The sequence below is a fragment of the Megalops cyprinoides genome, chromosome 16 (assembly GCF_013368585.1).
Source record: "Megalops cyprinoides isolate fMegCyp1 chromosome 16, fMegCyp1.pri, whole genome shotgun sequence".
Classification (NCBI taxonomy): domain Eukaryota; kingdom Metazoa; phylum Chordata; class Actinopteri; order Elopiformes; family Megalopidae; genus Megalops; species Megalops cyprinoides.
In genome coordinates this window covers 21915976-21926742 of record NC_050598.1, presented here as the reverse complement: position 1 = coordinate 21926742, position 10767 = coordinate 21915976, and the positions used below count along the sequence as shown (strand labels likewise).

General features: G+C 42.5%; 1 protein-coding gene across 3 annotated transcripts; it reads left to right on the top strand.

Moving 5' to 3' along the window:
* The first annotated feature begins 339 nt into the window (after positions 1 to 339).
* fmr1 (FMRP translational regulator 1) lies at positions 340 to 10332 on the top strand. 3 transcript variants are annotated; one of them, XM_036548349.1, is made up of 16 exons: positions 340 to 450; positions 549 to 601; positions 1856 to 1908; positions 2261 to 2354; positions 2899 to 2970; positions 3387 to 3535; positions 3800 to 3893; positions 3970 to 4086; positions 4401 to 4571; positions 5062 to 5140; positions 5251 to 5363; positions 5496 to 5582; positions 6166 to 6361; positions 7780 to 7965; positions 8369 to 8451; positions 9176 to 10332. In XM_036548349.1, exons 1-16 carry the CDS (start codon positions 351 to 353, stop codon positions 9356 to 9358), a joined length of 1830 nt encoding a protein of 609 aa, XP_036404242.1. In that variant the 5' UTR covers positions 340 to 350; the 3' UTR covers positions 9359 to 10332. The 3 variants fall into 3 exon arrangements, with proteins under 3 accessions (XP_036404242.1, XP_036404241.1, XP_036404240.1); XM_036548348.1 differs by having other exon boundaries at positions 5493 to 5582; XM_036548347.1 differs by having other exon boundaries at positions 5251 to 5582.
* The last annotated feature ends 435 nt before the right edge of the window (positions 10333 to 10767 follow it).

Here is a 10767-nt window from a genome sequence, read left to right as displayed (position 1 = left end):
AACCACTACCTGAGTGCCCATGTCACAAAAGCGACTTGGATTCCTGGACAACTTCCCTAATACAACAGTGGGCCTTTAACCACCAGCAATTACCTATTAGCTACAGCACCATATAAACTCCTTATAAATTCAATATAAAGACAATGTTATTGCAATTTTCACTAACCGTAAAGAATAACAAACCCCCCAGCTTTTTGTTTTACATTATCAGCGAAGTAAGCCAGCTTGAAATAAAAGTAAAATGCGCGCTCCCTCTGGCATTTGGACGTAGTCTTGATAAGAATTCGCGTGCTTGAGGCAAACCCCGATCACGTGACGAGTGAAATAGGGAGGCTCTTGTGTTTACATCAATGCACTCAGGAGCAGCTGGTGCGAACTGTCTGCGTACAAGATATGAATGTTTCACTTTCATTTCTTTAGAAAACTGGAAGTTCACTCCTTTACGCCTAGGTAAGAAACGGTGCCGAGGAAAAGCCGCGTGTTTTGGGGGGGATTTTCAAGGGACCGAAGCAACATACTGTGTTCCCGTTTGCATTTAATTGTTGCAGCCATGGATGAGTTAGCCGTGGAAGTCAGAGGAACGAGTGGAGCATTCTACAAGGTACGTTCCCCATTAACTGAACGTGGGTCAGCCATTTATTGATTGTGTTGTTGTCATTTCCACTCTTGTCTGACGTTTCCTGGTCGGTCACCGATGTGCATCACCCACACCGTTTGACTGTAATATTGCACACTGATCACGCACAACGCTAGCTATCTACCAAGAGAAGCTAGGCCCCGATCCAAGTTGCTGCCATCAAAATGCTAAAACAAGCTACAAGACAAGGCCCAGCCTACTGTGTTCTGCTAGTGTGTAGTGGTCTAGTTGCTAGCTAGATATCTTAACAGACGATTACTATGTGCACGATTAGCTTGCCAGTTAGCTGTTTGCGCAATTGTTTTTGTGGGGTGTTATCAGTATAATGACGCTACCTAACTAGCTAACAGGTAATTGTTTCGCTATGCATCATTGACATTGTGTGCGTCCTTCTCCATAGTAGCTAGGAAGCTAGCTTGCTACGTCAACTTCTGACTAGCCAGCTAGCTAGCTAACCTACTGTGTAATGTTGTCTAGCTGGACTGAATACAATATGAATTTTGAGCAGTCTTGCCAGCTTTTTTAAATTTGCAGGTAGCTAAGTTGTCAGCTGTCAGACTTGACTGTCGCTGTCTGCCCCACCCAATCAGGTGTAATTGATTACTGTAAGTTTGTTGTACATTTGCATGTACGTTTCTAGCTAAATGATAATTAGTAACCAGGCTGGTTGAGTAGCTGATTGCTTCCTTTCTTAATAAGGACGTTTCCATTCGTCTCACATCTGTATTGTAGCGGCCTCATTGATACCCTCGTTCTGACAAGAGTTACTGTTAATGTTATGAATTATTGCTAAGTAAGCCAGCTATTTGGCTGCATTCATTGTGAATGTCCAGATTCATCGTCGTAGTTAACATTAGCATCGAGTGTTTTTCTCTTGTCTCTTCAGTGTTTGTACTGACCTGTTTGTCTTCCAGCCCTTATCCATAGTAAATTGTGAACTAGCTGAAGCACACGACCCCTGAACCACGTTAATCGCGATAGCACCTCTGTCTCTTTACTGGAGCTTTGTATAAAATATTTAAGTTTTGAGAAGTGTTGTTGTGAAGCACCCCGAGATAAGTGCACTGTTTTCTTAACTGTTAATCCCTACCATTACATAGTTGCAGCTGGAAAGGTAAACAGCCCTTTCCTGTCAAGATATCAGGATAGCATCTGTAAAGTCAGAATAAACCTGAGATTGTTTAGTTTGTTTTCCTAACTTTCCAGTGTTCATTTCAGGCATTTGTGAAGGACGTACATGATGGTTCTGTCACTGTGACATTTGAGAATAAGTAAGTATCATTCTGAATATTTTTACGGTGTAAAATAAGTGTCTTGCCTTAAAGTATTGTTGAGATGATGTCAGCAAAATTCGATTGAAGGGAGACTCACACCATAATGAGACTCAACATAATGACTAAAAGTATAACAGGCCAAGATTCTACGCTACACTCCGTGTAGTCTCAGAGTCATTTTATTGTCATGGTATAGCATTGCTTGTTTTCGTTCGACGACTGTGTGCTAGAAATAAATGTGACTGCTGAAAAAGGGCACTCCGTGTTCTGTGTGTTGATATACTGCCTATCTCATTCTTTATTTGTGATGATTTGCCCTCGTTTTAATGTTTTCTTTCTTCCCTTCCAGTTGGCAGCCAGAGCGACAGATTCCCTTCCATGATGTTCGATTTCCCCCACCCACTGGTTTTCACAAAGAGATAAATGAGAGCGATGAAGTTGAGGTACGTGCTGTAAATAATGGACATGGATTTTCAATCTTCTGGCACATCAAACAGAGTGAGGAGTAATCAAACACACTATAACCAAGCTAGGCCCCATGAGACCTGTATTGAAGACCACACAAAGATTGGAAAGAAGTGGAAGGACTTTTGTCTGTGGCATAATAGTGGATATCATATTTGGAACCACCTGTGCAGCAACTTTAACTACCATGACATTCGTCCTTAAATGAAATTAACTAGATTAAAAACTTATATTTGTTTAATTTGCACAACTTTGTGTTTGGTGGTCACCCAAAGTAAAAAGTGACCAAAATGTATTTTCTGCATAGCAGCACTTGCTTTTCCAAATGAACAGCAAACTACATCACAGCCATCTTGAATCAGGGCCAGACATTTATTTTTGTTAATGTTTGGCCAATATTCAAGCACAAACATCATCACGTTGAACGGCTTGTACTCTATGTCCTAATTATACTGATCATTCTGAGGCTGTTCAATATAGCAGTGCCCAGCATGGATCACAAACAGTCTTTTATTGCGACAGGTATACTCAAGGGCCAATGACAAAGAGCCCTGCGGATGGTGGCTAGCAAAAGTTCGGATGGTGAAGGGGGAGGTGAGCAACTTTTGTGGAAGACTGAGGATAATGTGATTGTTCTGCTATTGTTATTGTTCATTATTACCATGTTTATTGAATTTTTTTGTCTGTGTGGTGAAGGCCATTATGGGTATGAAAAATGTATGTATGCTTATTTTTATTTGGTCAGTGTAATCATAATCCTTGACTCATGGAACAAGAAAATACCCAGATGAAAAATGCAAACATTAATTTTGCCAATTCCGTAAGTGCAAGCAACCTAAACACTACCAGTTGAATTATAGTGTAGATTGAATTTAAAATGATCAAAGGCCCTTGTGGATTGTTGTGGTATTCTGTGATATGAAAATAAATGTGTTAATTGACACAAAAGACAAAAGGTGATATTCATGTTGTCTGTTTTTTTTTTTTTCTTGCTTGCCATGGTCCCACAGTTTTATGTAATAGAATATGCAGCCTGTGATGCCACACTCAATGAAATTGTCACATTAGAGAGACTACGACCTGTGAACCCAAACAAGCCAGCCACGAAAAACACCTTCCTTAAAGTCAGACTGGATGTCCCAGAAGACTTGCGGCAAATGTAAGTGCTACCCATAATTGAACGGGCGTTTTCCATGTGATATGATACTGCTGATATATTGGTAGAAATATGATGTATCCCCACCATTCTTCTCTAATAGCTTCATAGCTTCCATTTGATGTTCAAATATTGTTACTGTCATCATACTTTTCACATGTTCTGTTTGCTTATAAAAATGACTTATCTCTGTAGCTCAAAGAATTCATTCAGCAGAATATTTGGGTGATAGTTGTTATTTATTTATTTATTGCTTTTGTCTCAAAGGTGTGCAAAAGACACGGCGCATAAAGATTTCAAGAAGGCTGTGGGAGCGTTCAACGTGACGTACGATCCGGACAAAAAGCAGCTTGTGATACTGGTATGTTGTGTGGTTTTGTGAGCTTTTAGTTCAGCCGCTTTTGGAGTCTTGCAGCAATGTCCCTCTTTTGTTGCAGTCTGTCAACGAGGTGACGGCCAAACGGGCAACGATGCTGAGCGACATGCATTTCCGGAGCCTGCGCACCAAGCTGTCTCTGATGCTGAGGAATGAGGAGGCGAGCAGGCAGCTGGAGGTACTGCAGTGGTTAGCAAACTGGGCCTGTAAGCACAGCTGTTGGGTATGGTGCTCGATCCTAGAGCAAGGCACTGTCATTCCCTCAGTGATTACGCACGGCTGTGTAGAAGGATCTTTCAGACACAAGCTTTTCAGTTCACTTTTGATAAGGGCATTGTTGAAGCAAAAATGTGCTGTAAAGTCTTAAGGACTAATTAACCAGGCTTGACTGTTTGACACTTTTAAAAGAGCAGAATTTCAGCTATTTTGACACTGCCATATTGTCAGTGTGTGAACACCTGGCAAACTTAGGGTTTTTATGTGCATCACCAGAGCTCTCGGCAGCTTGCATCCCGGTTCCATGAACAGTTTGTGGTTAGGGACGACCTGATGGGCCTGGCCATTGGCACCCATGGTGCCAACATCCAGCAGGCCAGGAAGGTGCCCGGGGTGACCACTATTGACTTGGATGAGGAGACTTGTACCTTCCACATCTATGGAGAGGTAGGGTGAGCACTGCGACTGTCGCTCTGAGATTTTCCCTAAACTGGATTGTACATCTTGCAGACATCCTCCATCATGAGTCTGCCTGGTTTCCCTAAACTCCTCCTACAATACTAGAAATTTGACTGAAGAGTAGACCCAGAAACTCAAATCGTGGCTATGAAGTGTCTTGATGTGATATTGCTCAGCATCTACTGATGGAACTTTGAACTTGAACTCCATGATAGTAGTCTGTAAATGAGGCTCTTGGTTTGGTTTGGTTTGTTCCCAGATATCATTGTACTCTGGAGCTAGGTATTTTATTGAATTTCTTCAGTGATTATCTCCCTCTACAAAAGAATAATATTTGAATCTGCTAGTTGTGTTTGTCAGCCCGGTTAAGGACACATTCTTAGCAAATTATTGTAATGCGCGACTAGCATCTAGTTACAAGGAAGTGAAATGTGTGTGAGGCATGCTTGAACTTATAGTTTGTGCATTTGAACTGTAGGACCAAGAGGCAGTACGGAAGGCCAGAAGTTTCCTTGAATTTTCAGAAGATGTGATCAAAGTCCCCAGGAATTTAGTGGGTAAGGTGGCAAGAAACTCAATTTTTATACCTTGAAATAAGCATTTTCTTCCCTTGATTAAACTTATTTCAGTAAGCTTGGTCAAGATTTTTTTCTTATTTTTTTTCTAGGGAAAGTCATTGGTAAAAATGGGAAACTCATCCAAGAGGTGGTGGATAAGTCTGGAGTCGTCAGAGTGAGGATTGAGGCAGAGAACGAGAAAAAAAACCCATCACAGGATGAGGTGAGGGGCTGTACCGAAATGGATCCATTCAAAGTGAGAATGCTGCAAATGACATGCGAGTCTACCGTGAGTGGAATTTCCCCCGGTCTCGCTCCTACTTCTAGCTTCTCTTTGCCCTTTTCCTCTCAGCAGGGCATGGTGCCGTTTGTGTTCGTGGGAACAAAGGAGAGCATCTCGAATGCACGCGTGCTGCTGGACTACCACCTTAATTACCTGAAGGTGAGGGGACACCCCGTCGTCCCATACGCTGCACTGAGCTGCCTGTTCTCAAACGTCTTCCTGCAGATGTGGTTAGAAAGAGCTGAAGTAAATAGACCTGGTTACCACAGGAGATCCTTTCCATTTACATATTTGAGATTTGATTTCATTAAATAACCCACACTGGGCAGCACAAATACCTACACTGGGCAGCACTCCCTGTTCCTGTCCTTACTGTCTGCTGCCAGGTTGCAGAGGACCACACCCATGTTTATGGCATTGTGTAATTGCACAGATTGGCTACCTGTTTTTATTATCACGTTGTTTTTCTACTGAAAATGTAAATGTTCCTGTGGAACAGGAACAGGAAGTCCCCCCCATATATGTCTCTCAATAGCATGTATATACTATTGGAACAGTGTAGGATTCATGGATTTCCCCATCTGCAGCAATCTCTAAAATGTTTTAGAGGCCTGTCCTGCAAAATGTCTGTGGCTGCAATTTTACTGGTGGCCACAACGACAGTGTGGATCAGTGCAAGCTGTGGATCATAGAGTCCGATGAGAGAGCGATCTGTACATGCCCCTTCCCTCCCGCTCCGCAGGAAGTGGACCAGCTGCGGATGGAGAGGCTGCAGATCGACGAACAGCTCCGTCAGATCGGCGGGGGGCCCAGGGCCTCGGCAGGGCGCCCCGATAAAGAGAAGGGTTTCATCACGGACGACAGCGTGGGGCCCTCTCGAGGGGGGAAGCCCTTTGGCCGGGGAGGACGTGGCAGGCGCGGCCCCACCTTCACATCAGGTATGGGGCTCCACATACCTGCCTCCATTTTGACAAAGGAGATGTTTAGAGACAAGTGTATTGTATTAATCTGACATCAATTAGACACTGCAGAAATTGAATTTAAAAGGGTAGATTTTTTACAGTTGTAGACTTCCTTAACATCTTAACAAGGTCAAGTCTGATATTCTTGTGTTAATTCAAAGAACACAGAATACTTGTTTGTTTTGTGAGGTTTTAGCCATCTCCCCTAATGAATTTTGATGAACAGCATCAAAATTAAGGCCATAAAATGAACTGCTTAATCTAAAAGGTAAGGCGTGTAACATAAAAAAAAGCATTGTTAACATGAATATTTACGCTATGGGAAGGCAAAGCAATTAACTTGCATCTCGCATCACTTGTAAACAAATGCACAGTAGGCTTCTTTCTGTAGCTCATCACACAGACTAGACGCAAGTCTAGTTTCATGCTTCTGAATTCATGGAATTCATAATTCACTTCTGTCTTCACAACAAAGCAAGTAAGGCCCGATATTTGATATTTCATTGAACCAGGAAACTAGATGGCTAGATATGGCTGCTTGTAATGAGCACAGGCTATATGTCATATAAAGTTAAATGAGTTGATGACTTAAATGTGATTGAATATTGCTTAACTTCATTGTGATTTAAATCGTGTTCTAATTGCCTTCAGGTTGTGATAGTGAAATTGTAAACAGATTGCATATGATGCTAACAATTTTTGCAATGTGTTGATTTCTTTGAGTCACTGAATGAAGTTCCCTGTTAAGGAAATGAAAATAGTTATTCAAAGTTCTTAAAAATAGAAATCAAATTAAACCTAACCTATTCATATTACCGTGAAGACAGACTGTGATGTTCTAAAATGCTCTGTTAGAGTTCAGCATTAAAATGTTGGTTTACATTATGATACTAGATGAGAATTTGAAATATGTTGCCAAGTAAACCAAATGACAAATGTTGATTTGATTTAGTATGTGAGATTTCTGTCCTGGGAAATGGATGTGACCCACAGGAAACAAGAGAAAATTTTAGCCCAGGAGTACCAGAATATCTTTGCTTTTGAACTTGTCTTGTAGCATCTGATTAAGACCGGGAATGAAAGGGTGATTCATTTAAGGATTTTGTTGGGTTACCAGGCGTTTTTGTGGGCCGGCTTTCTTGTTGACTCACAAACCCATGACATTTTGACCCTTGTTTACTGATCAGCAATAGCAAATAGCCAGCCAATTCATAGTGTTTTTTTGTTTGAGAAGGGTTTTATTACCAGTGAGGAAGAAAAAATATTAATGTTACGTATGGGTTTTTTTACCTATGAGTAGATTATCTATAAAAACATTTCTGAATAATAATGCTCATGAGCTGAGTGATACTTTGACACTTAAACCATTTTGTACCAAAACGGCATTCCCCCAGGCACCAATTCAGAGGCCTCCAATGCATCAGAGACAGAGTCAGACCACAAGGACGAGCTGAGCGACTGGTCCCTGGCCCCCACTGACGAGGACAGCGGGGGGTTCCCCAGACGGGGCGACGGGCGCAAACGGGGCGGGGGCTCTCGAGGCCGAGGGGGGCGAGGCAGGGGAGGAGGGGGCTACAAAGGTCAGTGCTACAAGGGTTACTGTTTGAGGGCATTGAGGGTATCTTCTGGCAGTAGCCGTGGTGAAGTGTCATTTATTTCTACCAGACAAACTGCCTGCTCATACAATGAATATCCTTCTGAAGTGGTACTTCTTCACATGTACAAACTTTCACACTTAATGTTGAGTTATATTTAGTATTGTGTATGTAATTCTTTAAAAAAATAGTGATACTGTTGCAAATTTTGACACATTAATAGAAAATTATGCCACACCTGTACCATCCCATCCTGCTCAAGTGGAGCATTAGTGGTATTTAACCTGTTTTGCTGGTCAGAACAGAAAATCTATTTTGTGGCAACAATTGGCAAACTGGCAAGGCACATTTATTATTGTAATATCTAAGTGCTGTTTTGTCTTTTAAGGAACTGAAGATATGCAGTGGAATGAGTCCCGTTCACGCAACTCCAGAGATGCAAAACCACGACCACAGGAGGACTCCCTGCAGGTAAGGAGTCTGGTGATTATAGAGTCCTCTCCTGTGTACGATATTCACACACTTTGGGAAAGAAGGTGCTGTTACAGCATCTCACCACTGGGTGTCACAATTCGCCGTTTTAAGAAAACTACTTCTTCAGTTCCAGATGCAAAATGAAATCAGTTGATTTTGTGGCATGTGACACACGGAACATGAAACAGGGTCATTTTAACTATGATTATCCAATTTTCATGCATGCCACATTTAAATTACATCTGCTGCATTGCATGAACATAGCTGTCCAGCAGCCAAAGGGCTTCACAAAAAATCCCTCTGTCCCTGAAATGCAGATGGCTCTCAGATGAGCTCTTTTGTGCGCTACTGTGTGTGACTTTAAAAAGGTCATTCATAATTAAGTCTTCAAAACGAGATAGCGTTGAACAGCCGAGAAATCTTATTATTAATACATTCACCTTTCATGAGCTTTGTACCATCTCAGCCTTCTAGATTTTGCGTTTGAGTGCATAAGCAAATCTTAAAAGAGCACCCACATGCTTACTCCCTTTTCGGAAATGTAGCCATTGTATAGCAGTGGTTTAGCTGATTCATTTGAACTTCTAAAGAAGCTGCCTGGTGTTCCCACCACGTTCACACATGCTGAGGTGAAGATGTGGCACTGACACAGCCCAGTGGCAGACAGCTGTGACTCCGGCAAGCTGACATGACTCTCATCCCCCCACCCCCCCCGCCACAGATCCGAATCGACGGCAACAACGAGCGCAGCGTTCACACGAAAGCGCCCCAGGGCCCCCCCGGCGACGGGGGCGCGGTCGGCAACGGGGGCAGCCGCCAGAGACCCGCCAAGGAGCGAGGGATGAAGAAGGAGAAGCAGGAGAACCCGGACGGCCCCCAGGCGCTGGTGAACGGGGTGTCGTAGGCAAGGCCCCCCCCCCCCCTCCCTGCAGCTGTCCCCTCCTCTACTGTTCCATCAATCCAGACGCTTCATCATTAGAGACACATTAGGCCAAAGAGAACTGGGTCGGTAGGGCTGTCGCAAAGACGTGGGAAATAAGCACACTCTGTAACTGTGTCGAAAGCATTCACTTCTGCATTGGGAAGGGAGGCCACGAGCGCGGGTGGCTGTGCATGGGTCAGGGCAATCCAGGAAAGCCGAGGATGAGGGTCAGGGCGAATTAGAGAGTGTTAGACATGATGCAGAAGTTACAGATTTTTTTTTTTTTTTTGTAAGTGAATTTCTAGATGACTACCTATCAAGCGAATACAAGCTGTTGGCAGAATGAAAACAAAACAAAAAAAACCAACTGATGAAATGTGTATTCTAGAAGGATAGGTTCTCATACTCTGTGTGCTGCATAACATCTAAAAGCGATTTCTTTATTTCCACCTTCGAGGTTTGATTAATAAGCGCTTGACGCCTCTGTTCGTGCCACTTAACATGGCGTGCGTGTTTTGGTGCCGGTGTCGCCAGCGATTCACATGGTCCACGACGATGTGAAGTCACAACCATTGCATCATTAGCAAAAAGACAAAAAAAAAAAAAAGAGAAACTCTGATCTGTCTGATCTGTGCCTTTAATCTAGTGTGGACAGTATCATAATTGGATTTCTATATCAGGGAAGAAGACGTGGACAACACTAATGTAAAATACTGATCTGTAAAGAACTTGTTCATTCATCAAAAGAGAAAATAGGTTCTTCTCTTGGGGAATGCATGCGTTTCATTACCTTTATTTTTAACATTGAAAAAAAAACAAGAATCCACCTGGTAAATGAAATGTAAAACTTTTCCTTGTCATGCACTGATGTCTAGAATAACGGCGAGGGAAGGGTTTCGTTTTGCAAAAGGGGACAGACGTTTAGAAAGAAACTGAACACTGCTTTGCAGTTATAACGGATGTACATGTAGAATGCAAGTACATGCATTATACGACATGACGACATAAGACATAGCCGCTAAATATGTTTATACAGTACACGTGATTGTCAGAATGCTGTTTTTCTCCCCCTCTAGGATCATGCTCAAAGGCGGTCTTGGCATGAGCGAGACAGGACTTCTGTTTGTTACTTGTAAGAATAGTTCATTTCATAAGAGGAAGTGTATTATATTTGGGTATTTAAAAAAAACTGTGGACATTCTTGAATCTACTTTCGTCTTATAAGGGTGTTGTACACTGTTCATTTCTTATAACAGAACAACCACTAAACAGAGCTGGTAATTTAAGTATGCAGAATACTTGACTGCCAAACAAGTGCTCCTCTGCCCCCCACCCCACCCCCATGCCAAAGCTAGCAAATGACATACTTTTTGGGAAACCATAGCCCAGCT